Source organism: Delphinapterus leucas, chromosome 6 (genome assembly GCF_059928025.1).
Source record: "Delphinapterus leucas isolate spDelLeu-1000000601 "Yukka" chromosome 6, BTC_Dleu_Yukka2, whole genome shotgun sequence".
Lineage (NCBI taxonomy): Eukaryota > Metazoa > Chordata > Mammalia > Artiodactyla > Monodontidae > Delphinapterus > Delphinapterus leucas.
This window is the reverse complement of record NC_143134.1, coordinates 124,970,399-124,983,707: the sequence shown is the minus strand read 5'-3', so window position 1 is coordinate 124,983,707 and position 13,309 is coordinate 124,970,399. Positions and strand designations below refer to the sequence as shown.

The window sequence follows — 13,309 nt, the reverse complement described above, 5'->3', positions numbered from 1 at the left end:
TGGCCCTCGCGGGAGTCAGGCTGGGACTCTCCCTGCGGTGGTCGGCCCCATCTGGGCAGCTGCCACTCAGCTCAGTGACCATTTGCTGAATGCCCAGGAGCCCAGCAGGCAGGTCTGCGGCTGGACACTACGTCCTGTGGTCAGCAGTGCCCTCCTCTCTCCTGGCTCCACGGGGGCTGAGAGCCTTCCGGCGCCAGGAGTGGCCTGTAGTCCAGGCTCAGCCCTCACTAGACAGGCTTCTAAAGGCCTTGACCGCCCCCCAAGCTCACCCACACGGTCACAGGTGGATTCCACAGCCCAGGGTGCGTGGAAGCCCTTTGCATTCTGGGATATTTGCTGAACAAGACCCCAAAGTTGGTGAGCCGGCACCACCTCCTCAGAGGCCAGTCTCGTCCTGCAGCCCCTGGAGGTCTCGGGACCACTGTGGGGGGGCAGCAGTGGCAGCACGAGGACAAGGGTGGCTGTGACATCTGGGCCAGCAGCCACCTCCTCCAGCCCTCACAACCACCTCAGGGACTGGGTGCTGCTCTTGTTCCCATGTCACACTGAGCACAGAGGACGTGACTCACGCAGGGTCCACAGCGAGTCACTGACGGAGCCAGGATCGGACGCGTGCAAGGGCAAGAGGAAAAAAGTGTCTAAAGGAGACGCAAGGCCTCCGCCAGACTCCAGCTGCACTGACCGCACAGCCTAGAGCCACAACCTGGGGGTCTTGGGGGCCCAGGTGGGACAGGTCTCCAACCCCCGGCTCTGAGCCCCAGCCACTGAGCACCACGCTGAGTCCTGCCCCCAGGGTGGGGAGCCATTTCCAGGGAAGCACCTTGAACGTATGAGAGCAGAACAGCCTGATGCCTGTCCTTGGGGGCCCAGACGGGGGGCAGGCACGGCAACGTATGGGGGACAGCGGTCAGCCTCTCTGACCACCTGCTGACTGGTGGTCAGCACACCTTCGGCTGCCACCCCAGGCCCTGACCTGCTGCCCCGTTCCCAAGGTCACCTGGCAACAGACCCACCTTCTCTTTCCTTGGCTTCAACCCAGAGCCACGGGGGACCTCCCCATCCCCAGCTGACACCAAAACAAAGGGCCCAACTCTGAACTATGCCGAACCCTGTGAAGTGGACAGCAGCCACCAGGGGCGCTCCCCAATGGTGCAGGAACCCGTGAGGGCTGACGGCCGGACACTGGTCAGGATTCCCCATCAGCCCAGCAGGCCGAGATGGGCCTGGACTCGGAGCCATTGGGCGGCAGGTGGTGGCCTGCTCAGACCCAGCCATGAGCCCTGGGGACCCGCCTGTCAGAACAGAAACAGGCAGGCAGTAAAGACGATGGGGACGTGGTAGCTGGTAGCTCAGGAGGAACGGGCTCTGCCCTTAGCCTCACCCTCAGACACAGCTCTGTCTCACCCAGGAACCAGCTCAAGTCCACGGAGAGGCGGGGTGCCTGCTGGACTAGAGGCTGCGTGGGGCTGGCAGGCTCCCCTCATAACTTCCCAGGGGCAGCTCTACCAGCCCCGCTCCTGCTGGGTGGCTGCCTCTCTGGGCCTCACGCCACCCGAGACTGTCTGCGCCTGCCCAGCACGCGGCGGTGCTGCTGGCTGCCTCTCTGGACGTGTCTGCCTCTGTGCCTTGCTGGGGGGCGGCAGCCTGCCCCCCACCTGCTTGCTGCTCTGTCCCTGCCCTGCCTGGCATGTGGCGCAGCGTGGTCAGCGCTCGCCTCTCACTCTCTGTGTCTCCACCAAGCTCCAAGAATGTGCGGGGGCAGGTCAGGCTCTGACCCCCAGTGCAGTGTGGCAGAGGACTTTGACCCAGGCGAAAGTCTCGTCTAGAAGCACTCCCGAAGTGGGCACAGGGAAGGGCCGCCCCCGCCCCACCACGTCCAGCCCGGCTTGCAGGCAGAGCCCGGCTCAGCCGCCCTGACCCAGACGTGCCGACAGGACTCAGAAGGAGCCTCTGTGGCGAGGCCCTGCTTTGAGGTCTCCGTGCTGAGAAAGTCAGTCTTCCCTCAGTCACCCCCAGCTGTGACGATGTGGAGCAGCCCAGGTACAGCAGCGCTGGCACCTACGCCCGCATCTCAGGCCACCCGGGAGTCAGTCATTCAGGATCCAGCCTTCTTACCCCGTGGACGTTGGGGGCCCAACAGCCAGCAGGTCCGCATGCTCGTGAGAGCACCGAGCCCAGCTCTGTGCTGGCCAAGTAACAGGGGCCAGGGGTTCAGGGGCGGCAGGAGTGCCCGTCACCACCAGGACACGGAGAGGGCACCTGGCCATCTCCAGGGACTTCTCACCTGCAGAAAGAAGCCCCTGGGGCAGACTGGTGTCACCCCCAGCAGGGCCACCCTGGGGTTTCTACGGCTCTACCTCAGGCTTTGGCTGGTCTCCGGAAGCCTCACGAGCAGGCAGAAGCTCTGCTCTCGCGAGAACAAGACTTCCTAAGGGTCCCAGAGACACCCCCTCCCCAGCAAGGCAGGGTGGGGCAGGAGGACCCCACGGATGTCCTGAGCCCCTGAGCAATCCTCTACCTCATGGGAGCCACAAGGAGACAGCCCCAGTGGCACCCAGTGGTGGTCACCTCAGGAGAAGCAGATCTGCTCAAGACACCAGAGTGACAGCACAGGGACAGACAGGCAGGAGGACAGAGACCAGGAGGGAGAGGAGGAGGGGCTGAGCCCAGAGAGCCTGATCCCACGAGCAGGACGTGAGGGCGTCAGGAAGTGTGCCCGCCGTCCCCGGCCAGGCTGCAGGATGTGGGCCTGGAGCTGCCCCCTGAAGCGAATGACTTGAAGTGGGAAGCAGAGTTAGGGGCGGACAGAAGGCGTTGGCGTGTAGTTATCACGAAGCCATAGATGGAAATTGCAGCAGAGAGACTCACGGTGAGGTTACGCTGGAGACAGATGAGCTGCGAGATACAGTACCTCGAGTTTGCTTTACAAAACTGCACATGCAAAAAACAGAACAGAGCAAAAGTGAGAACACCAGAGAGTTCTAAGAGAGGCTAGAACGGTGTGAGCCGCGCCGGGTCAGGGCACAGGCTGCAGTGCGCATCCAGGCAGGAGGCCAGGGATGCTTCTATCAGAGTGAGGCCGGCCGAGACCTCGGGGTAAAAGAGAAGGTGAGAGAGAAGGAGCGCCCACGGAGCAGTGACCCCCACGGCCGAGGGCAAGAGCGCCATCTTGGGCCGTCCAGCGCAGCTCTGCGCACACTGCCCTGGAAGGGCAGTGGGGCTGGAAGGAGCGGGCACCACTCGTCCGCCATTGTGATCAGCCCCCTCGCCCCCGCCGGACCTGGCACCCCACTCCCCGGGCGCCAGGGAGGGCTCACCCCTGTGGTCCCCTGGCCTTCGAGGCGGAGCAGAGCCGGCTGACACAGGGGCCCTACCTGCCTCCGGCCTCACCTGGGCCCTGCTTCCTGAACACCGTGCTCAGCCCCCAAGCCACCCTGGCCCCTCAGCTCCCCAGGCTCTAAGGCACTGCCACCAGGTCACCATCAGCCTCCCCAGGGGCAAACAGGTTCTACCACCAGCCCACCTTCCCTTGAGTGTCCTTCTGGAAGTGTCTTTCTGGAAGCTTTTCCAAAATCAATAGAGAGAAACCATAGGTCTCTTCACAGTCATTTCCTTCCCAGGGGAGGACCAGGTGGGTCCCCAGCGCTGCCTTCTCAAGGTTGAGTCGACAAGCATTTGTGAGGAGCTCAAAGCAGCTCCTACCTGCCTGGCCGCCCTGCGTGCATACAGGCATGTGTGTACAAGAGAGTGAGCAAAGCGGTGTGCATGGCTGAGTGTGTGAGCTTGTGAATGAGCATGTGAGCTGGTGTGTGACTGAGACTGTGAACATTAAGAGAACAAGGATCAGAGCAAGCGTGTGTGAGTGTGAACCCGCGTGTGGGAGCGGCCGTGGGCACCGGCACTTGTGAGTCCCAGTGCCATCGAGGCCGACACAGCCGAGAGCCAGAAGGGCCGCATCAGCCTGAGTGTCCTTCCCTCCCAGGAGGCTGAGGGGACTGTCCCCTGAGGCCAAGGACACTGGAGCCCCAGTGGCTCTAGGGGACTCGGGCGCCCCTCTGAGGAGGGTCCGTCACAGAGCCTCCGTCCGCTCGGGCACGGCCCATGGAGCCGCTCAAACACCACGGACACAAAAGGCGCCCTGAGCATCAGAGGCTCACAGCGCACGTCTCGACCAGGCCCCCGTCTCACAGACCACACAGCACCGCTGCGGGAGCAGGTCAGAGCGGGGCCCCTCGGAGCCTCTCCCACCACCTCAGAGGCTCGGGCAGAGAAGTGAACATGGAGAGGCTGCTGCTGCCAGCAGAGCAGGGAACCGTTGGGGCAGACAGGACAGACAGGCGCTGGAGCACAGCTCCTGCCCGCAAGTGTCTCAGCTCGATGGAGGAGAGCAAACAACCACGCACAGTGATCCTCACGCCCCCCACCCTCCGCACCTGGGAGTCACGTCAGACCCACTGTGCATGCAGCAGAGATGGGCCGAGGACAAGGCCCAAAGCCGCGTCCCGGGGGAGGCCGCGGGACCCACAGCTGGCCCAAGAGGAGGACGCAAGGGCCAATGCCTGGACATACCCCAGGTTGGCCGTGACAGGGATGGGCCAGCACCGAGCTCAGGGCCTGCTGTGAGGGAGAGCACCAAGTGTCCCCCAGGCCCCGGGGATGCAGGTCTACAGCCTGCTTCCTGCACAGCAGCGTCCCAAACGGGGACGGGGGCGGAGGGAGAGGAAGGACATCCAGACTTCCCTCTCTGGTGTCCTGACAAGCTCCCCGTGGCTGTGCTGAGGGCCCCTCCCCGCTTAGGTCCCAGCCCAGGTGGGAGTGGACACCCTGCCGCACATCCCCAAGGAATGGGCAGCCCTGGGCAGCAGCAGGGGACACAGGACACCACGCTCCCCTCTGGAACAGCAGGAAGGCAAAAGTTACACAGAAACTCCACAGGGCCCACGTGAATAAATGGGTCAGTCACCAACCACGTCCTCTACGCAGACCGCCAGCAGCTTACGCAGCTCAGGAAGTAACCGGGTCACAGCAAGCCCAGGACCAAGCAGACCGAGCAGGTGCATTGGCCAGACAACAGAACTCCAGAACAACTGGGCACTGAGCCCCCAGCAGCTGTGGAATGATGGCGGCTGTGTCCTGCCTGGCTCCTTGCAGGCCCCCTGCACCCCTGCCTGGACTCCCAGGGCCTGGGACCTCCCTTTGCTTCTTCTCCCCCAAAGGCCAGCACTTTCTGCTCACCTTAGAGACAGGTCCTCTGCAAACATCCTCCTAGAAAACAGGCCATGGCCCTGTGACGTCCAGGCGAGAATGGGGCTGCTAAGATGCACCCTCACCCGTGCGTGTACACACTCCCACCCCCACAAACGCATCCACGTGCCAGCGCACTCTCAGCACCAGTGCCTGTGTCACCACAGAGGGGCCTGAGGTGCTCCGACCACGCAGCACTGTGTCCACGGGAGAGGGAAGCAGCTGCAGAGCAGGGGCCCGTGGAGCAGCGTGGGGAGTGGGAGCCGTGGCGGGGGCTGGCGAGCGGGGCGGAAGGCAGGGGCAGCAGCTCCAGGGTGGGCTCAGCCTGGCCCCGAGCCCCTCTGTGCTCTCTCACGGCCACCCAGTGACCGGGATTGGGCCGGACTTTCCTGCCTCCTTCCCCGGGGGCCAACGCCCCCCAGCCCACCGTGGCTTTTGGCCCTGCGCTGGGGCGTTCTGTCCCAACTCGGAAATCCATAACGCCCCCAGCAGCGCTCTCAGCCGGCTCTGGGTGACCAGAGTCCCCGACGGAAGTCTCGGCCCCGCCTGCACCTCTGCTCATCAGAGAGGCCTCCTCTCGACCCCTGTCCCAACACCAGAACTCGATACTATTGGGAACTGCATTAAGTCTCTTGGGCTGCTGAAGTCACCCCTTGAATCTTCCGGCTCACAAAACACACTTCTGAAAGGCGGTGTGTAAGTCAGACACACCAAGTCCCTGGCGCTGCCCAAGACTGTCCAGGGGGCGGCGTTGCCACACCGCGCTCTCACCCCGGCAGGGAGAAGCGGGGAGGCTTTACTTGGTGGTCTCTTTGCTCAAAAGTCCCCGCAGGGGAGGAGCGCCATTCCCCGGCATCTCAGCTCCTGGGAAGGGGCTGTGTCCTAACAGCTCCAGCCAAGGCGAGGGCCCCTGAGGAGGCCCCGGGGGAGCTGGACTCTGCTCCCGCCACCGCCCACAACCCACTCCGAGAGCCTTACGCGGCGATGGAGATGTTGGCAGCAGACATGGGGCTGACTTCAGCCACTTCTTTGGCCTTTTGCAGAGCAAGCTTCTGGTTGGCTGCTTCTTCCATCTCCTCTTCGTCCTGTTTGGACAGACAGAGATGTGTCGCTAGCCTGAGAGTGCTGTGTCCATTCCGACGCCACCAGCCCTTCCGCCTGGAGCCTGAGTCCTTCCTGCCTCCTGAGCCAGCGGGGCCAGGAAGCCAGCTCCTGCCTTAGCACGACCCACCCACGCTCCAGACCGCCCTGCTACGCCCACCTCTGCAGGCAAGAGTCCCCAGGGTTTCTGTGTCAGCACCCCTTCCCAGGGTGCTCACAGCTGACAGCCCCACTCCAGAGCTCCAGCCCCAGGGACCCATTTCCATGTGTCAGTCTTTATTCCATCAAAATGCAAACCCACCCCTCCTTTATTCCCACCTGCTCCCCCGCCACCCAGAGCACTTGTCACACTGGAACGAAGTCACCTCTTCCCCAGGGTGCTGAGCCAGGGCGAGGGGCAGGCGCCCCACCCTGAGCCTGGGTCCCTGCCCTGCACCACCCACACGAACCATCACCAGCAATGTGCCTAGCAGGGCCACCTTGCAGCCTTTGAGCTTTTCCACCTGCACTCATCGGGTCACATCTGTCTACCTGTGACCATGCCTGGCCCTGTGTTCCCTTCCCCACTGAGTTCCTGGAGAGGAGCCCCACGGCTCTCTGCCACCCGGGATAGCATGTGCTCATGTGTGCGCACCTGCACAGACACCCCGCCCTGCCTCTGCCCTCTCCATGGGAAGGGAGTGGACATCCAGACAGACCCTCCAGCCCTGACCCCATGTCACTAGGCAAAACCAACATGATCTGCTCCTCAGATCTAGATAAACAGCTCTAGGCTGAGTCTACCAGCCCTGGGAGGGAAACCAGTCTCTGTGCCGTCCAGCTAGATCACTGGGACCACCCTTATATCCCCCATTACCCCAATCCCGGGCCCACCTGGCTACCCTGGGAGCTGGCATTCCCAACATGTCCCAAAATGTCCTTGAATCTGCTTTTAGAGGCGTAGCAATGGCAACTAAGCCCCCCATTAGCTGTCTGAAGACTTCCCACCATAGAAAAGAGACATTCAAACTTCAGGCCTCAGAGGGGAGGCAGAGCTAGACCCACCACAGAACACCCTAGAGACGTCGTTCCTCCAGCTATGGGCTCCATCCTGGTTTACGGCCCTCAAATCACTCCAACTGGTGTTCTACAAACAAACTCGATGTGAGTTTATTTCCACTTCAAAATAAATGATGCTACCATATATTTGTGGGACTGTAAAGGAGGGAGTGTCTGCCCTTTGGTCTCTTGGCCAGCCCAGGAATGCCCCATAGCCTGACACAGACAGGCGTCCACCTGCCCCAACTGCCAAAGCAAGGAAATTCCTGAATTAGGGCAGTTTGCCCAAAGGGCCACCACCTATGGTCTGTGCATGGATACAGGGCCCCAAGGACATGGCCTGTCAGTATGTCCTCACCCACTGACAGCCTTGAAGGGGCAGTGAGAGCTTTGAACTCAAGCTCACCCAGCCCAGGACGATGCTGCTGGGCACCCCTAGCTCACGTGGTCCTGTAAATCCTGACCCCAAGAAGTGCTCTGTGGTTGCACGGGTCCCCCCAGCCAGAGCCTTGGGCCATTCTCCAGCCCCTCCTGAATGGCAAGGTTCAGTCTAGGAACTGGCTAACAACAGAAATGGGCACGCCAGTGGGATTCCCAATCCTCAGAAGCCAGCACCCAGAAGAAGGGAAGAGTCCAGACCCACAGGCACTGCCCCAGCCCAGCTAGGGGGTGGGGGGAGGCACACTGCACGGGCCGCCCCCATGGAGCACTCCTCGCAGGGAGCCGGGTGGGGCAGCAGGGCACCTGTACAGCACGCACTGTCAGGACCACTGTGGCACACCTGCATCTCTGTTGCCTGCCTTCCTCAGGGAAGGCCCGAGTCAAGCCCCAGAACGGGGACAGTGTTAAGAGTCTTAGGATGTGCTAGACTGGAGTGGGTGCAACACAAGTGGGAGGCTGTCAGGGACGGCGGGCGCGAGCGCACAGACACACACACACACAGGTGCGCGCACAGGCATAGGCCCGGTGTACAGAGCAAGTATGCGCGTGCCTGCAAGGAGCAGAGCCTGCTCAGAGCCCCTGACCAGCAGGAGTGCCCTCTGCACCGGGAGCCGGGCTTGTCAAAGCGCCAGCCTGAGGCTGAAACAGCGGGCTGCCTGCACTGTCCAGGGCAGAGAGGGTGACGGTAAGCAGGCAGGGGGTTGTGCCATCTGAAGGGAAACCACAGGGGAGACACGTGTAATCACGTCCCCCACCAGGCTCAAGGATGAGAGATGACTGTTAGACGACTCCCACTGGGTACAGCCTGGAAAGAAAGCTGTCCTGCTGGGGCATGGGCTTGCTGAGAACAGGCACTGACTGCTCCCCCAGCGACAGCCTGGCCCGACTCTGAGGACCGCGCTGCCCAGCGCCAGCCTGAGCTCAGCCAGCCACACCGGGAATGACCACAAGGGCCCCTCAGTGCCCTCTGGGGTCTTCAGACTGGATGGCCCCTAGGCCCACCTCCTGATGCGTCTCACTCCTGAGAGGACACAGCCCACTCCACACAGAGACCAGGGCAGCCCGGCCCCCATCTTCCAGGCCCCTCTCTGGTCTGCGCCATGTCATCCACCACCAGCTCCCACACCTCCTCCTGCCTTTCTGGTCATCCTTCCCAGGTCTCGGCTTCCCGGGAGCTGCCCTCGTGCCCATCTGCCTTCCCAGCATGCTCTTTCTGCCTACCTCCTCGGTGCCGTTCCCCACAGCCCTGCCTGTCCAGGGCCTGGAGGAAACACCCCTGGACAGCAGTCACATGGCCCTTAACCCAGGTCCTGGCCCTCCTCATGGCTCTGCAGCCACATCCAGAGCGACACGGATTGACCCCCCACCCCACCCATACCTAGGCTGCAGGTGGGTCCCTACCTACACACCTTGGTCAGTTCCTGCGCGTTGGCAAGGTTGTCCACGGCGATGGCCAGGAAGACGTTCAGCAGAGTGTCTGGTCGGCTCCAGCTAAGGAAGGGAAGCCCTCCGACCCACAGCGTCTCCCAGGCTCAGACCACGGCTCCCTCTGACAACACAGGGGCCCATCTCCCCAGGGCCTGAGCAGCCTCGGCCTCCTTCCTTGGTGTCCACATGCCCCCACCCCCGGCCCTCCAGCCCTGTCAGCCCGTCAGCCCCAGACACAGCCCAGCCCAGCCGCTGGGTCCTGAGGGCCCCTGGCCTCCACCCGGCCTCCTTCATGCAATGTCACATCGCCCGGCCTCCTCGAAAGCCCACACCACCCCTTCCCCCCGCCCCCTCTTCAGGGCCGACGCTCCAGGCCAGAAGCTCGCGCTGTGTTGGATTGATCTGCCTTTGCCTCCTAGGAGGGCACAAGGGCTGCCCGCTCTGCCCCCACATCTCCCAACAAGCACCCAGGCTGCATGTGGGCTCTGGCACCTTTGGGTCCCACGAGCAGAGACCACCGACGGACCAGCTTCCCGGCAAGGCTCACGGACACGTGCCTGGCTTCGTTCCCACCTTCCTTTACCAAAGCCGAGTCCTGGGACCCCTCCCTCGAGGTGCCCCTCCTCCAGAGCAGCAGGGGCAACATGCGGATGGCAGATGCCAGGGGAGTGCCCAGCAGGAGGCCGCCGCCTCCAAAGCCTCCTCCCACTGTGCCCCCTGGGAGCTGCGACAAGGTGCTCCTATGGTCCCCAGTCAGAAATGAGGAAACAAAGGCCACAGAGGGTAGGTAACTCCCCAGGGTCCCAGGGTCAGGGGGCCCAGCGGCCCTGCCCTGCCCATCTGAACTCTGCAGGCTCAGGCCCTCGCGCTGCCGCTGACCTGAATCCCTTCAGGTTTCCCGTCGCTGGAGCCACCTCTCCCAACCTCAGCGCCAGGCAGCACTGTCCTCCCTGCGCTGCCCCCTCCTCCTGCCCCAGCTCCAGCCCTCGGTGCCTCACCCCTGTACTGCCCCCGCAGACCCAGGCCCACCCTTGGCCCCCGCGGGCGGGTGCCCTCCCGGTCACCTAGTGACCTGCACACTGACGATGGGCAGGCAGTCCTTTGCCATGGGGTGTCCTCTGCCCGCTCAATGAGAGCTGCCCCTTCCCCTCAGCTGTGACAGCCGAACCGTCTCAGACCCTGCTGGTCCTGGGACAGACGCCCAGGGACAACCCTGGGCCCCATGTTATCCCAGCGGCTGTGGGCCAGTGCCATGCTCAAGCAGCTGTCGGCTCTGGGTGACCCCTGTGCGTCAGGCCCCCTGTCTGGCAAGGAGGTGCCCTGGGACTCAGGGGGGACCCACATCCCAGGGCAGTGCCTCATAGACAGGCCTGCTCAGGGCCCCAGTGGGGCCCACGGGACAGGACGCCAAGGTCGGCTGCTGCCTCCTGGCACTGCCCACAGCTGTGGGCACCCTCAGAGGCCTCGCTACGCCGAGAGCAGGACGAAGGTCATGCCCCTTGGGGCCCAGCCACAGGGACACACTCCAACCGGGTGGCGCGGTCAGGGGGCCTGAGGCACCGCCTCCCTGGCTGGGCTTGCCCTGACGTCACAGAGTCCCACAGCCCAGACCCTGAAACACAAGCCTGAGGAGTTTCCTCCGCACAAGACCTTCCTTTGCGCTTCTCTGCAGGCGGGTGTTTCCATGGGCGAAGGTTTTTTCAAAAGCCCAGTGCCACAACTTAATTGCTGAATTAAATTAAAGTGAAAACAAAACAGATGGCTGCCCTCAGGCTCAAAGCCCAAGTCTTCCCACCGCTGACCTCGCTACTTGCCTCGGGACACCCCACGCGCTGCTCACGCTTTCCTCGGCCCCCGGGCCGACCTCAGGCTGCATCTGTAACTCAAGCTGCTCCTGGGCGGGGGTGCATCACGGCCCACCCTCCATGGGAAAGCCGCCCACACGTTCATTCGTGCCGACCACCGGCTCCGTCCTCCTGGGGAGGGAGGGGAGAGCAGGCCCAGGAAGCACCAACCCCGTTGCCCAGACGGCAGAAGGATACAGTTTCCAAACAGCGTCAGGACAATGAAGTAAACCGACGAGAACATGCCTTTGCTGACTCCACCTTGCGATTCGATCCCATGATACATCACCGCGTTCCAGTCCTCCCCAGTCAGGATCTGCAGAGGGCGGGAGAGCAGCCGGGGCATGTCCCCACAGCCACCCGCGTTCACACGCACGCCCGCACCCACGAGCCCATGGGCACACGAGTGCGCACACACAGGTCCTTGGATGATGGTTAAGGTGGCCCAGGAGCCTCCAGAGAAACTTCCAGAAGGACATGGCTGCTGGGCTGGGTCAGGCCTTATAAGATGAATATGCTCTGGGTTTCTGCCAAGAATGGAAAGGGAGCTCCCAACAGGAGAGAAAGGTGAGCAAAGGCAAGGAGACCATGGCAGAGCTTCCCACATCCCAGAGCTGCCTGGTCACTGCCGCACCAGTGAGGAAACTGAGGCTCAGAGAGGGGCACAAGCTGCTCACGGCCAGACAACAGCTACAGGGCCTCTGACCCTCCAGGTTCCTGCCTCCCCTGGCCCAGGGGGTCCAGGCCACGAGGGTGGCTAAATGCCGTCCTTGCCCCATCGGGAAACACGTGCCTCTTTTTCACTTGTATTTGGGGGAAAGTACAAGGGGATAAGGTAACAGACACTCGTGTGTCTGCCACTCAGAATGCAAATTGCTAACATTTTGTCATATTCGCATCAGGTCCCACTGCCCACGATCACCCTCGACAAGCAACCCCAACCGTGAACCTGGGGGGCCTCCAGTCTTTGTGGTCCTACACCACACAACACACACACACGCCTATAAATGAAATACACCACGTGTGTTTTAAACATGCACGGGCAGGTGTCAGACTACATCATCATTCCGTTCATTCACTCTTTTATCTTTGAAGTTTACCCAGGTGGACACGTATAAACCCACTGTTCGTGGAAGGTGCTGCATAGATTCCTTCCATGTACTCACCCATCTTCCCCAACAGACACTTCCGAGGTTTTTGCCGGTGTGTCCCATTGTGAACATGAAGTTTGTCTAGAACTGGTTCTGCTGGATCATAGGTTCTGCACACCTTTGACTTCACTAGACATTTCCAAAGTGTTTATCCCAAATTACAGTCCCACCAGCAACGCAGGCTGTGTCTTCCTCACACCCTCGTCCCAAACTGAGCGCAGTCACACCCTTTGATAGCTCCCGGCCGGAGCGGTGAACGGAAGAGCCAGGCAGGCGGGACATCTTCTCTTGTATCCAGTGGCTGCTCAACACTTTGAGGCCTTTCTGTGGCCTTTTCAACACTTTGGCTTGGATTTCTGGTAACTCACCTTTTCTTACTGACTTCCTTAAGTATTCTTGTATATACTAGTTCTCTATCTGCAATGTCTACTGGAAAAATCTTCTGCTGGTCTCCTTTTTGCCTTTAACTAATTTTTTTGTACTATAAAGAAGTTTAATGAAGTCAAATGTATCAGTCTTTTCCTTTATGGTTTCTGCTTTTTGCCCCTTAAGAAATCTCTCTCCATCCCAAGGTCATAAATAATTTTCCTATATTTCTTCAAATCATTTTAAAGTTTGGCTTTTAGGTCTCTAATCCAACTAGGGCTTGTGGTTACTGCTCTGTGCACACCTGAGGATGAAGACCTACTTTTCTTCCACACAGAAGGCTCATTTTTTGACCATCCCATCCCGCTCCCATTGATTTAAAATGCCATCTTTTTCATATGACCAACTTCCTACATAGGCTTGGACATGTTTCTGGGCTTTCTAGTCTGTTCTTTGATACTTTGTCTTTATACCTCACAATCTTCATTACTGTAGCTTTATAATAAGTCTTGATATATGGAGGGGCACATCACTCCTTCATGAACTGTCCTGGCTATCCTTGGCCATTTACTCTGCCACAGAATCAATATGCTGAATTCCAAGAGCAGTTCTGTTGGGATTTGGATCCCAAATTAAATTAGGGAGAACGGATCCCTTTACCACAGTAAGGCATCCCATTTATAAACATAGGTATTC

At 60.9% G+C, this 13,309-nt stretch overlaps 1 protein-coding gene across 4 annotated transcripts in view; it reads right to left on the bottom strand.

The window, feature by feature from the left end:
* The window catches only part of CACNA1B (calcium voltage-gated channel subunit alpha1 B), a 191,510-nt gene that overhangs the window by 87,573 nt on the left and 90,628 nt on the right, over positions 1–13,309 (bottom strand). For all 4 annotated transcript variants that reach the window (XM_089914093.1, XM_089914095.1, XM_089914094.1 and 1 more), the window contains exons 16-18: positions 11,295–11,412; positions 9,234–9,301; positions 6,223–6,329 (exon numbers count right to left, since the gene is read on the bottom strand). In XM_089914093.1, the coding sequence (XP_089770219.1) occupies positions 6,223–6,329; positions 9,234–9,301; positions 11,295–11,412 (293 nt within the window). The remainder of the gene's footprint in view (positions 1–6,222; positions 6,330–9,233; positions 9,302–11,294; positions 11,413–13,309) is intronic.